We start from the raw sequence: 15,000 nt of genomic DNA, 5'->3' as shown, positions 1-15,000 counted from the left end.
ACGCACCAGAGAGTTTCTAAGGATGTGCAATACCGGCAGGCGGCGGTATTGGACGTTTGCTATCTCAGACTCATTCCCAATGATAACACAGGCTCCCTCGATGGATTATGAATGGGAATATCGAATAAAAGAAATAACGATAGAAAACCCGACTTTTCTCGGGTTTGGCGCTCAAGCGATGGCGAGTTAACCCGACTTTATACGTGAGTGGCGTCCAATGAGTTAAGGTGGTATTCCATACAAAATGGTCTGTTTTATTTTTTAATATACTGCTGCAAACCTTTTATTTTCTTTGATTAACTGTAAAATATACAGTATGTATTGTTATGTATATTTTTGTATTTTATTTTATAGTATGTATTATGTAATATATCAATGAACCATTGCATGGATCCATGTCATGTTTCCCGCCTATGGCAGTATTTTCCTTTCCTGTTTACCAGAAATTATGTCATAGCTACAGTATAATTTTAAGGTTAAACAGAGAAACTGTATCAGTCAGATGAGAAGATAGATACTGTACCTGTACCAATTTCCTCTCTGTGCGTTCAGTAGAAATATCTAGCCTAGCTTAAACTCTGGAAGATGTGTTTTTGGCCAACAGATAGGCTAGTGGTCTGTATCTGCTTCCATTCATTTGTGCTAAGGTTTCTACTCCGGAGAAGACGGTAAGCACATTTACCAGAATGTTGCTGTGTTCAGAAATGTTGTTACAATGCATCTCCCTAATTTACAGCAGGATTTAGTTAATGCCAAAGGGAAACAAGACTTGACCCCCCCCCCCCCCCTTTATCAATCAGTACAAATATTATCTTTATTTTTTTTTATTAATTGTGGGGGGGGGGGGGGGGGGGGGGGTTCGTAACACAACGGTTAATAGCTACCTAGAATGTAATCTATCAAATTGTGTAATCGTGATGAACTGAGGATTGTTTTTAAAACGACCCATGGCCCCCAAGGATTGTAATTGAATTGAATTGTGAGATTCACAAATATTCCCAGCCCTAAAAATGAATAGTGTCAACTAGGGTCGTACTTGTGGTGAAGCTGTCTGTCAGGGCCTCAGCCTGGCCCTCGTTGTACACAGCAAAGATGGCCACCGTGTATTCTGTCAGAGACGTCAGGTTTCTGAGCCACCAGGTCGTCACATGGCCAACATCCACCTGGAGACACAGAGCCGAAGAGAGATTAGACATAATACTACTACAGTACTACTACTACTACTACTACTACTACTACTACTACTACTACTACTACTACTACTACCATAGGCGCCCACTTAACGGAGCAGACGATGCACGTGCTCCAGGACTATTGAACTTGGGGGAGCAAGCTTGTCTCTTTGCTCCCTCACTTTTTGATCATATCATATGATATAAATATCCCCCCCCAATATATAAATCTTATCGAACCATAACTACGTAATTTCAATCAAATTAATAATACGCAATGACACTTAATAGCAAGTTTTTAAGTTTCCAAAGATTGTGTGACCCCCCACTTTAATGGTTTGATCCAGTGCCCACGGGCCACGGTTCGTCGGCATGACGTATTACGACATGTTGGGGGAGGCGGCTTTTTCGAAAGCCCTTGAAAAATTCAGGCTGGATATTGGATAACATTGTGACTCGTGAGGATTATTCTTCGGCGTTTACATCAAAATGGAGCAAATCATCACGTAAGTCGAACACTGTGACTGTATACTAAATGCGCAAACAGATTGAAACTGAATATTTCTCGTATGGTGAGCCTCGGCGCTGCACCGAGTGAATCCAGAGATACAGGATGGTGCGCAGGCGCTGTGATCACCCAACGGCGGAAATAATGCCGCTTTGAGCAGTTTATAAAAAAATATTAAAAATATTTATTAGCAACGCCGAGCTTTCAAACCATCCCGTATCTCTGTGCGAACCCCTCGTGCAACTGTGAGCACCTTTGTAATGTCTCTGTGATACTTGTATAACGAACGGTTCGGCCAGAACCAGTCCTTCATGGTAAATCTAGGTTGGTTTCCCATTGAGGAGCAAGTGACTGTGGATTCACTCGGTGCAGCACAGTCACGAAAGGGGACCCTGATGTAAACAAGACAAACGTCTTTCTCTGGTCTGCATCCCCTTAACAATTGTGTGTATTGAGCCGTACTGTATTGTACCCATTCTGCAATCTGTTAAATAAAGTTTTCATTCATTCAGCCGCCGCGCTCACTGGGGCTATTGATAGCGTCAATTAGTTGTTGTTGTTGTTGTTGGTGCTGCGGATGTGAACGGGGCTGGAGGGGCTTTGGGAGGATGGGAAAGTTATTATTATTATTATTATAATAGTAATTGGCTATCATACGTGCCTAGCTAGCGTTAGCTAAAAGAGCCCTCGCAGTGAAGTTATTATTATTATAGCTATCATACTGCAATATAAACTGAGTTTTATAGTGAAAAGAGCAGCTTTATTTTGGTCAAGATTGAAGGCTCTATATTGCAAGAAATTGCACATACAGGTGTTCAAAAAATGTAAAAAAAAAAAGAATAAAAAAAAGAACTTGCACCCCCACTTTCAACTATAACTAGGCGGCCATGACTACTACTACTACTACTACAACTACTACTACTACTACTACTACTACTACTACTACTACTACTACTACTACTACTACTACTACTACTACTACTACTACTACCATTACTACTACTACTACTACTACCACTACTACTACTGTAACTGAGGGGTACAATTCCCTGACTGTATTACTAGATATGATACTTACTACCACTACCTTTGTACTTAATATTCGGCCACCCAGTACACGGCATAAATATATTATCATAAACACTCTCACGTAGATGAAACGGATCCAACACAAATGTACGAAGTCGAAGTATGCGTTTATTACTACACAGCAATGGTGTGTAGAGCAAGCACTTAATCACTTAATTACATTTATGAATTGAAATAGTATGCACTTTTATGGCAAAGAGTATTCGTCGGTATATCAATAGAGAATGTCCAATCTCTAATGGCGCAGGTGGTAAATATACGACCTGGAATAGTTAAGGAATAACAGCAATGATACTTTAATGATTATATACTAGATACACTAAGGGGGGGTTAATCCGGTCGCTTGTAAGCCGACAGGAGTAGGAGGGGGGGGGGGTAGAATCCGGCTGCCTCGTCCGGCCAAGGGTATCCCAGGTGAACCCACTGTAGTGCCGTTCAATGCGCCGGCGATCCTTGGACCACAGATGAAAGCAGGTGGACTCTTTGTGGGCCGGCTCTCTCCGGTCCACGGGGGAGAGACGTGAAGCGACCTCGTCTTGCAGAGCGTCTCCTCACCTTGCGTCCTCTCCAGGGGGGGGGGTTCCAACACACGGCAGTGTCGGGGGTCTTTATCCATGGAATAATCAAAGTATACAAAGCATAATCCGTGCCTGGGAAGGCGGGCTGTCGTCGGTAGAATAATCCGGTACACAGGTCCACTCGCTCGTCGGCTCTGGGGCTCCTCGGGTGCAGCTTCACATGGGGTCAACCACCCTGGGTAAGCAGCCAGTTCTCTGCCCGAAACGATGGGGTACTGACTACGGTAGTATTCTCACCGCACGAAGCACTATATATTAACAGACTATTATTAGCTTAATAGACTACGTCCAACTCGACGATATAGTGCCAAATATGACTATTCAAATATTAATATACACGATGTCTCAATACCGATGGTAGGCGAACTTGGCCTTACTCCCACACGTGGCGTCGCGGGGAGGCTTTACGTCTGTGACTCTATTGGAGGGTAAGAAACTGGACTGAAAAGAAAGTCCTACTTTAGTAGCGCAGTATATATACGCACTATGAACAAATAGTCCCATTAGTGGTGCGGTAGCCAGATTCCTACGCGGAACTAGGACTTGTTCGTACATGTGGAGCGGTACGTTTGAACTGGGTCTGAGGGGTATGGCAGCCTGGCACCAAGGTCTCGACCAATAGTAGAATGGAGACTATTATGGGATGTTCAGTAGGCTAGAATGGATATTCAATGCATATTGTACAAGGAATATACAAGGGATATCAGGGAATATTAGAGAATATACAAATACAATTAAATATATATATATAAATAAATATATATATTCGGTTTAATCTGGCCCTTCACAACAGCCACCCCCTGATTGGTCCCAGACCTAATCAGTTAAACAGAGACAGATTAATCGCGTTGTCTATTTACACATAAGGGTTTGCTGTAGGGGTCAGTCAACTTCACAAAGTCATAGGGTTGTAGGGTCATGGTCATCATCGATTGTGTCTGGGAGTCGAGGCAGTTCTATGAGCCTCGCCACGGGACGGGTGTAAGTGCGACCCTGGACGAGCACTTCAGCTGCTCGGACCTTGCCGTCGGCACCGGTGATCACTTTGCTTACGCGGCCGGCCGGCCACATAGCTCTGGGCAGTGATTGATCAATAATCATGACGACTGTTCCTTCTGTCAAATTGTCTCTCTCCTTTACCCACTTCTGGCGGGTCTGTAGAGACGGTAGGTAGTGCAGTAGGAAACTGTTCCAAAACTTGTCGGCTAATACTTGGCTGTACCTCCACATTCGTCGGCCGTTCGCTTCTTCAGGCCGGTACATTGTCTGGGGTAATGCAGGATCTAGCCGCCCCATCAGGAGTGTGTTGGGGGTAACTGGGTCGATATCCGCCACATCACTGGAGACATATCCGAGGGGCTTCGAGTTAAGTACTCCCTCAATCTCCGTGAGGACTGTCATTAGGACTTCTTCCGCCACAGTCTGGGCCCCAAGTACTGCGTACAGGGCTGTCTTTATGGAGCGCACTTCTCGTTCCCAAGTGCCACCGAAGTGGGGTGCGTTTGGGGGGTTGAATTGGAAATCAACCTGTGCTGGAGCGAGGTGGGTCTTAAGTTCTGGGCCCATAGCTTGGAAGCTCTCTCTCAGCTCTCTTTCGCCGCCTTTGAAGTTTGTCCCATGATCGGACAATAGGGTAGACGGTCTTCCTTTCCGTGATGTGAATCTACGGAAGGCCATAAGGAATGAGTCTGTGCTCATGGTCGGGAGAAGCTCGATGTGTATCGCTCTGGTGGTCATGCATTTGAATACAATACCCCACCGCTTCTCGGTTCCTCTTCCTTTCTTTATGTGCAGCGGGCCAAAGCAGTCCATACCCGTTGAGTGGAATGGCTTGTCACCGATTCGGAGGCGACATGGAGGAAGGTCAGCCATCCTTGGTATGCTGGGCTGCGCGCGCCACTTGCGGCAGTCTAGACATGTTCGCTGGAAGCGTCGTACCGCCTCTCTTCCTTGTAGGATCCAGTAACGACGTCTGATTTCCGCGAAGACTCTTTCTGCTCCTGCGTGATGTACATCCTCATCGTATTTCTTTATAATCAGCTCTGTGACCTTGTGTCGGCTGTTCAATACGATCGGGTATTTAATGTCATCCGGTAGATTGGGGGCTCTGCGTAGGCGACCACCCACTCTGATGAGGGTATGAGCGTCGCTCTCGGGGGCCAGGTGAATTAATCTGCTGTCGGATGGGACGGGCTTTCCTCCCTGTAGACAGGCCAATTCATCGGGGAACGAGTCTCTCTGGGCTCGCTGCAGTAGAAGCAATTCTGCTTCCTCGTAGTTAGCTGCTGACATATCAGCGGGGGACTTGCACTCCGGGTGGTACCGCAGGAATGTTCTTTGTTGTGCACTCTCTATGGACGTGCAATCGTCTATGTTAGGGTCGGTGGAGGCTACGGTGCTCAATCCACAGAACACAGACTTCTTATTTTCCACCTCCTCTGGACTTGCTTCCCTCGGGATAGGCATGGGCCACTGTCCTTCCGGGAGTCTTAGGAATGCGGGGCCGTCACTGTAGACATTGCGACGGGTGAGGTCATCCAGGGGCATCCCCCGGGTGATGACGTCAGCTGGGTTCTGTTTTGTATCAACGTAGCGCCACTCTGTTTCTCCGGTTAACTCTTCGGTTAAGTCTTGAATCTCGGTGACTCTGACTCCCACGAAGACTTTGTACTTGCATGAGTCCGATTTGATCCAGGCGAGTACCGTCGTGGAATCTGACCACAGGATTGTTCTAGACACCGGTATGGTGAGCTCACGTTGGATGAGCGTGGCTAGGTGCGCTCCGGCTAGGGCTGCGCAGAGCTCTAGACGTGGGATAGATTGTTGCTTGCGTGGGGCTATTCTCGAGCGGGCGAGGACAAATGCTGTGTAGATCTCTCCCCCCTGGTCTTGGGCCCGCAAGTAGGCTACTGATCCGTATGCGACCTCTGAGGCGTCACTGAAGACGTGTAAGTCCATTTTACATGTCTCTGGCCTCACCGTGGGTGGGAAGTAGCTTCGGCGCATATTAACGCCTGGGAGTGAGTGGAGCTCCATCTCCCACTCTCTCCAGGTGGATGCAAGGTGTGCGGGAATGGGGTCGTCCCAGCCCTGGTCCTTGTCCCACAATGCTCGTACAATCATTTTTGCCCTGGTGGTGTACGGTAGAATACATCCTAGCGGGTCATATTGTCGGGCGAGTGTTGTGTACACACTCCGTCTGGTGGTCGGCGCCGCCGCCGGCCTTCCCTGCTCCGTAGTCAGGGGCTTGTGTCTGTAGTGAAGCGAATCTGTTTTGAATCGCCACACCAATCCCAGGGTCATCTCCTGGGCTTCTCCCGGGATTGTAGCCATCCAGGTCTCGCTGCTGGCTGCCTTGTCATCGGAGGAGAGGCTGCGCAGTACTTGCGGATCGCTGCTGGCCCACTGCCTGAGATCAAAGCCGCCTTTGATCAATGAGGCGCGGAGTTTAATCAGGAGAGCCTCGGCTTCTTCTTGGGTTGAAAGGCTTTGTAGACAGTTGTCTACGTAGAAGCTGTTCTTTACGCTGTGTCGGACCTCTTCGTCCGCTGCTGGGTCCTCTGCTACATGTTTCTGTAGTGCAAATGTAGCACAGCAGGGGCTGCACGTCGTTCCGAAGGGGAGGACTTCCCATTGGTAAATGGCTGGGTGCTCATCTCCTGGCTTCTCTCTCCATAGGAACCGTAACAGGGGCTTGTCCGCCTCTACTAATCTCACCTGCAGGAACATTCCTTTAATGTCCCCGCTGATGGCCACCTTTTCCTGGCGGAAGCGGAGTAGAACGCCGAGTAGGGAGGGGCCGAGTGTGGGACCGGGCAGTAACTCTTTATTTAGATTTTGGGATCCGATCTGGTAGCTGCAGTTAAATACTATGCGGTCTTTACCGTTGTGATGGACCTTGTGGTGGGGCACGTACCACGATTCAGTGGTCTGGTCAGCCTCTTTAATGTCCATCTTTGTGACGTGTCCCGCTGTGATGAGCTTCTCAATCTCAGCGCGGTATACACTCTCTTGGGCGGGGTTCTTGGCTAAGCGCCGCTCCGTGTTCAGCAGGTACCGTTCTGTGGCGTCTGTCTTGGCGTGGAAAGTAGGCATTCCTTCTCGCCGCAGGAGTGGCGTGGCGTATCTCAACACGCCGTTGACCGGGACTCTCTTGGTCCCTGTCTCGAGGAGGTGAATGGCGTAAATGTCATCTTTAGAGCGAATGTCTTTCTTTCCGTTCTTAAAGGGCATTTGTTCCAAGGTCCATAGCCGCTCTACGTGTTGCAGGAGTGCGGTTTCTCCCTCTGTGACTCGGGAGTGGAGACATCTAGTGGCTGTACTTCGGTTGAGAGATTTGGCGAGCGGGCCTTGGAGAGTCCATCCCAAACGGGTCTCGACTGCTGCAGGACAGCCTCGGGGTCCGGTATGAACCCGGTCTATCGGGACAATGAGGTCTGCATGGTCGGAGCCTATCAACAGGGTCGGCATAGCATTGTCTATGAGCGGGATCGGTAACTTGCGCAGATGTGCATATTTCTCCATCAGCTTGGCGACGGGGTATGTGTACCGCGACAGTCCTATTTCTTGGCTGGTGAAAGCGTCTGCAATCTGGTACCGTCGCTCAGGCTGGCCGCTTGCTGCGATAGAGAATGAGACATTCTCGCCCTTTATCGTCTTCAAATCTCGTCTTATTGTCCGAATTGTCATTTGGGTTTCGCTTCCCCGCAGCCCTAGCTGGGCCGCAGCGGAGGCGAGCAGCAGGGTCTTCTCTGACCCGTCATCGAGGACGGCGTAAGTGTCCAGGACTTTATTCTGGTAGCTTAGTGTCACACGCACTACTTTTAGGAGTACTCGGGCTCCACTGCTGCTGGCGGGATCGATGTACATGACGCTCGCTTTGCGGCTGGATGGTGCGGGTGAAGGGCGCCGTCTGTTACTGTCGTGAAGTATGTCCAGATGGGCTCCATCGCACTTGGTGCACCTTTTCTTTAAGCGGCATTCGGCTGCCATGTGTGAGCGCGCACAGCGAAAACAGCGCTTGTTGGACTTTATCCATTGACCTGCTTCCTCCGCGTTCAGCTTGGGGAAGGAGTCACATTGCGCTAGCCAGTGTTCTTTCTCACAGTAGGGGCACACTATCTTCCACTTCTCCGTTCTGGAGGGGGTACTGTGGCTCCTGCTGCTCGGTACTGACTCCGATTGGTGCATCACAGTCACCGATCTTCTTCCATCATTTAGTCGTCTGGTTCCTTCTCTGGAGCCAGGGGTGCTCCGTCCGAATGTATCTAGCCGTAGGCTGCTGACTTCTCTCGCCAGGAAGTCTGCTAGATCAAGGAGGTTCGGTTCGGGGCCATTCGGGTCTCTGTGGTCCCTCTGCCGCCTAAAGCGCTCCTGACGAGCGGGCGGCAGCTTCTCCAGAATCCTTTCCACATTTGAGTTGGCGTAAAGTTCATGCCTCCCCTTCTCTCTTTGCGCTCCCAACATCCCTACCAGGGACTGCACTCTGATGGACAGGTCGTCCAGTGCTCGATTGTCTATTGCTGGGGGTAAGCGGTCGATGTGTCGGATCTCCTGGATCACGTAATCCCATATGCGCCCATACCTCTGGTCCAATGCTACCAGCGCTGCTGTGTATGGGGTGGTGGAAGTCGCGTAGGCGAGCGCTATATTATGTGCGCGGGGCACCTTTAAGTGCTTCAGTAGGATGGCGTATTTGTGGCGTTCATCCAATACATCCACCAACATGGTCTCCAGACACATGCGGAGTTCTGTATACTGGGCCCGGTTCTCTTGGGTGAAGTCGGGTACCATAGGCGTGCCAATGTATGACGCTGACTGTGGATACATCGGCGAGCGTTGGGGGAGAGGCCTCCTAGGCGAGTCTCCTCCCGCTCCTTGGTATGGGCTGGTACCGGCAGTGTACCATGGCCCGCTTGTCCAGGTGCTGTTCCTCGGTGCGGGTCGTGCGTCGTGCTCACCCGTGTATAGAGTCGGGGGTCTGTAGCGCAGCTCCGCGGGAGTATAGCCTGGGCTGTACCGGACCTCCTGGTCCGGTAGAGTACTGTGCTGTCTTCGGGCGTGGTTCTCCTCCTCTTCCTCTTCGTCTTCAGTTAGGTCATCCAGTGCTTGTAGTCTCTGGTTTAGCCTCTCCACAGGATATGCTGCTCCTTCCCGGTTGCTAGGTCTCGCCTGGACCGGTGGGGGGAGGTGGTCTGTGGGGGGTATAGACCTCGTCTGTTGGTCAAGTTCAGGGTTGTTTACTCGGCTAGGGGATGCCGCCCTGGAGGTGTGTCTAGACGAGTTCCTGGAGCCTCTGGCGGAGGGAGAGGGTGTTGTCCGTCTGATCAGCTGTTCTATTAGTTGTGACTGCTGTCTGTCGCGCGCTGCGTCCCGTTGAGCACCGGCTCGTTCTCGGGCCACATTCTCTTCCATCTGAATGCGTCTTATTTCTAGACGTATCTGCTCGTGTTCGCTTCGCTGCTGGATCTGCAGTCGGTCGCGTTCAGCAGCGGCGTTCAGGCTGATGAGGAAGGCCTGCTGTAGGGTCCTCTCTGCCTCGCTGGGAGAAGGCGGTTGTATAGGGGAGCCTTCCCTCGGGGTACTCCTTGCGGAGCCTTGGAGCTCTATCTCCACGGTGCTCTCCCCGTCTTCTTCCGTGCCGAGTTCTCTCTCGGTAGCGTTGTATTCCTCCCGGGACTCATCGGGGACTACTTCTTCAGTACTGGCGGGGTGTGAAGTCATGTCTGGTTCCCACTGGTCCCCACCGTGAACTTGGTCAGTTACATTAGAGCCCGTAGGGGCCTCTATGGTCGGGGTAGTCTGGGCGTTGGGGTTAGACATACTTTTACTTTCTAGTTTTACCGCGTTTACTGTTAGTAGAAGACTAGGTTGTTGACTGACAGCGTAAGCCTCTAAGTACTGAGGGAGCCGTCGTTCGCGCTGCGGGCGTTGGTTAGGAGGATCGTTTCGTGGAGTGTTCATCATAGGCCATTTCAATATTAATAACACTATATTAATATTACACTAATTACCATCCGGCTCGAAGGACCAATTGTAACTGAGGGGTACAATTCCCTGACTGTATTACTAGATATGATACTTACTACCACTACCTTTGTACTTAATATTCGGCCACCCAGTACACGGCATAAATATATTATCATAAACACTCTCACGTAGATGAAACGGATCCAACACAAATGTACGAAGTCGAAGTATGCGTTTATTACTACACAGCAATGGTGTGTAGAGCAAGCACTTAATCACTTAATTACATTTATGAATTGAAATAGTATGCACTTTTATGGCAAAGAGTATTCGTCGGTATATCAATAGAGAATGTCCAATCTCTAATGGCGCAGGTGGTAAATATACGACCTGGAATAGTTAAGGAATAACAGCAATGATACTTTAATGATTATATACTAGATACACTAAGGGGGGGTTAATCCGGTCGCTTGTAAGCCGACAGGAGTAGGAGGGGGGGGGGGGTAGAATCCGGCTGCCTCGTCCGGCCAAGGGTATCCCAGGTGAACCCACTGTAGTGCCGTTCAATGCGCCGGCGATCCTTGGACCACAGATGAAAGCAGGTGGACTCTTTGTGGGCCGGCTCTCTCCGGTCCACGGGGGAGAGACGTGAAGCGACCTCGTCTTGCAGAGCGTCTCCTCACCTTGCGTCCTCTCCAGGGGGGGGGGTTCCAACACACGGCAGTGTCGGGGGTCTTTATCCATGGAATAATCAAAGTATACAAAGCATAATCCGTGCCTGGGAAGGCGGGCTGTCGTCGGTAGAATAATCCGGTACACAGGTCCACTCGCTCGTCGGCTCTGGGGCTCCTCGGGTGCAGCTTCACATGGGGTCAACCACCCTGGGTAAGCAGCCAGTTCTCTGCCCGAAACGATGGGGTACTGACTACGGTAGTATTCTCACCGCACGAAGCACTATATATTAACAGACTATTATTAGCTTAATAGACTACGTCCAACTCGACGATATAGTGCCAAATATGACTATTCAAATATTAATATACACGATGTCTCAATACCGATGGTAGGCGAACTTGGCCTTACTCCCACACGTGGCGTCGCGGGGAGGCTTTACGTCTGTGACTCTATTGGAGGGTAAGAAACTGGACTGAAAAGAAAGTCCTACTTTAGTAGCGCAGTATATATACGCACTATGAACAAATAGTCCCATTAGTGGTGCGGTAGCCAGATTCCTACGCGGAACTAGGACTTGTTCGTACATGTGGAGCGGTACGTTTGAACTGGGTCTGAGGGGTATGGCAGCCTGGCACCAAGGTCTCGACCAATAGTAGAATGGAGACTATTATGGGATGTTCAGTAGGCTAGAATGGATATTCAATGCATATTGTACAAGGAATATACAAGGGATATCAGGGAATATTAGAGAATATACAAATACAATTAAATATATATATATAAATAAATATATATATTCGGTTTAATCTGGCCCTTCACAACAACTACTACTACTACTACTACTACTACTACTACTACTACTACTACCATTACTACTACTACTACTACTACTAATCCATGCTCAGAGTGTTTTAATTTAATGGAAAAGTGGACAAATCATAACTCCTCCCTATCCTCTCGCGTCCTCTCACCTCATTGGTCTGGACTCCGTTGGTCTTGACGTACATGATGCGGTATCCGTTGACCAGCCGGGAGGCGGAGTCCCAGTTGAGGCGGGCGGAGCTGTGGTCCACATCCGAGAAGCGCAGGTTCCTCGCCGGTATTAGAGGCACTATAGTGGGAGGGGCCAGAGAGCACATTGTTACCTCTCACATCGGAAATGTTTGTTGTGTCTCGTAGGCGCGTGAGGCGCTCCAATGGTGTTTTGAAAATGAAAGCGTATCTCTTTGTATCTCTCCGTCGCCCACAGGCTGACTGGCAGTGCATGGAATTACGGCCTAGAATCTTGAAATATCTAGATCGGTCTTTTTATCTTTTCCTAATTAATGCATCTACCTATAATGTCACTGAGCTTTTAGCCTATAGCCAATGGAAACGCTAGAAATGGTCACGTGTGCTGGGAGAACCAATGGAAAATCCCTATTGTTTCGCTAAACTCCAGTGTGCTCCGCAGACCGGCCGTCAGACAGACACCGCTGGTCACACTTAACAGAGGATAGAGAGAGGAGCGCATCCGTGGTTTTATAATAAAATGGCAAAAAGACACGAACAGAGGCATGAGGCAGGGCATCCAGGCCATCACAGACTACAAACCCAGAGTCCACATCTCCCAGAACCTCTCCTCACCTCATCACTGGTCAAGAAGGCTCCCCAGCGCCTCTTCTTCCCACCTGTCTCCTCAGATGAACTTTTACCGGTGTGCCATATAAAGCATCCTCACCAACTGCACCACAGTCTGGCACGGCAACTGCACTGCCTCAGACTGGAAAGCACTGCAGAGGGTGGTGAAAACCACCCAACACATGACCAGTACATCACTCCCTGCAATTGAGTCTCTCCATCACAAACGGTGTCTGAGGAAGGCACGCAGCATTGTCAAGGACACCTCTCATCCCAATCATGGCCTGTTTGGACTCCACCCCTCCGGGAGGCGCTACAGGAACCTACGCTCCAAGTCAAGCAGACTCAGGAACAGCTTCTTTCTCTCAACTATCATCTCCCTGAACTCTGTGCCACTTTGACAGCCCCCGCCCCCCCCTCTGTTACCCATACTGTACAACTCTGAACTCTGGTGCCTACTCAATTTATACCCACCTAGTGTTTTCACTGTCTACCCATATACTCTGTATAACAGCATGTACAACCGTGATGTATACAGTATATACATTATATATTTACAGCATATGTATATACATATCTATATCTGTCTGTATATAATCCTCCTATGCTTATATACTCCAACTATATACTACAACTCTGTCTGATAGCATGTACAATAATGAACTACCCACCCCAGTTAGGACAGCCGAAACACGTCCAATCTTTCGCCGTCGACTAAAGACGCACTTCTTCAACCATTATCTGAATAAAAAAAAAAAAAAAAAAAAAAAAAAACTAACCCTACACTGTAGCACTCAACACTTTGATGAACATTGTTGCTCAGCAGATAGAGTTGTGCCCTTCCTGATGGCTTGTCGTACAGAACATAAAAGCGTCAGCTAAATGACTAAATGTAAATGTAAATGTAATAATGCTGTATATATATATATATACATCCAAAGAGCGTCTTTTGATAAGCCATTCAGACAAGTGAGCACGTCCAGTTTGGCCGGGTCCTGAACGGACCAGTCACCGCTGATCAGTGATGCCACAGATTACTTGTAAAAGTAATCCGATTACTGATTACTGATTACTCCTTTAAAAAGTAATCCAAGTTACTTTACTGATTACTTGATTATCAGAGTAACTTAGTTACTTTGAAAGTAACTAGGTTACGAAGTCGTCGTTCCCCCAACAGTTTTTTTTAAACGCTTTATTGAAAGTGCATAAATTGTTTTTAACTTGTTTCTCTGCACATAACGTAAATTGTTAAACTAGTGCTTCAGCTTCTGTACCATCAAGTATGGTAAAGCAACAGTCTATGATGCTCACAGCATTAGAGCAGCCAGCCAGTGGTTTTACAAAACCAGTGTATCCATTCACATCTAACAAATGCAGGCTGAACTATTCAATTATATCAACTGTAACTATTAAATTGTTTTTATAAATGTCTCTCTATAAACATACAAGCAGTCTCTCTTTAACATGTAAATTAACTGTAAATCTGGCAAATAAGAGCTTTTCTCTCTCTCTCTCTCTCTCTCTCACCCCTCTCTCTCTCTCTCTCTCTCTCTCTCTCACCCCTCTCTCTCTCTCTCTCTCTCTCACCCCATGCCTCTTTCTCTCCAACCCCACCCAGACAGCCTACATCTCTAATATAATAATAATAATAATAATAATAATAATAATAATAATAATAATAATAATAATAATAATAATAATAATTATTATTATTATTATAATATAATCCCTTCTCTCCCTCTCTGTGTGTATGTGTGTGCGCGTGTGTGCGTGTGCTTGTGCTTGTGTGTGTGTGTGTGTGTGTGTGTGTGTCTCTCTCCCCTCTCTCTGTCACTCGTGTTCTCCCACCTGAAGAACTGTGGGAGAGCATTAGAGCAGCCAGCCAGTGGTTTTACAAAACCAGTGTATCCATTCACATCTAACAAATGCAGGCTGAACTATTCAATTATATCAACTGTAACTATTAAATTGTTTTTATAAATGTCTCTCTAGTCTTCTTGCGGTTTCACTTCGTTTAGACAAGCGTTTTGGGGTGGAATTCTCAGACGAATGCAAGGGAGCCCTGCTGTCAGACGATTGGCGCATATGTCACATGACGTGCTGTGAAGACCCGCCCTACTCTGCCTCTGATTCGCAGACTGTGGATGGGGAATGTGATTGGGCCAAAGCAGAGTCACTCACAGACAGAGAGTCCAGTCACGCCGCGAGGACACATTCTTGTGTAACCCTTTCACTGCCACACCACGTCACTCCCAAATAAGAAAAACAGCTCAAAAATGTATTTTTGACTGTCGAAAACGAAATAAAATACTGCATTCCGCATGCATTATGAATTTATGATGAGATAGTAACGAAATAGTAATGCACAGCCACTTGGACAAGTAACTGC

The 15,000-nt window shown here is 48.2% G+C and overlaps 1 protein-coding gene across 1 annotated transcript in view; it reads right to left on the bottom strand.

The window, feature by feature from the left end:
* The window catches only part of col14a1b (collagen, type XIV, alpha 1b), a 334,004-nt gene that overhangs the window by 176,976 nt on the left and 142,028 nt on the right, over positions 1–15,000 (bottom strand). Inside the window, exons 9-10 of the mRNA XM_084312005.1 lie at positions 11,963–12,102; positions 1,037–1,163 (exon numbers count right to left, since the gene is read on the bottom strand). Coding sequence (XP_084168131.1) covers positions 1,037–1,163; positions 11,963–12,102 — 267 coding nt within the window. The remainder of the gene's footprint in view (positions 1–1,036; positions 1,164–11,962; positions 12,103–15,000) is intronic.

Source organism: Notolepis coatsorum (genome assembly GCF_963971535.1).
Source record: "Notolepis coatsorum genome assembly, chromosome: 4".
Classification (NCBI taxonomy): domain Eukaryota; kingdom Metazoa; phylum Chordata; class Actinopteri; order Aulopiformes; family Paralepididae; genus Notolepis; species Notolepis coatsorum.
Note: the sequence above shows the minus strand (reverse complement) of the source record. Positions and strands in the feature narration are given on the sequence as shown.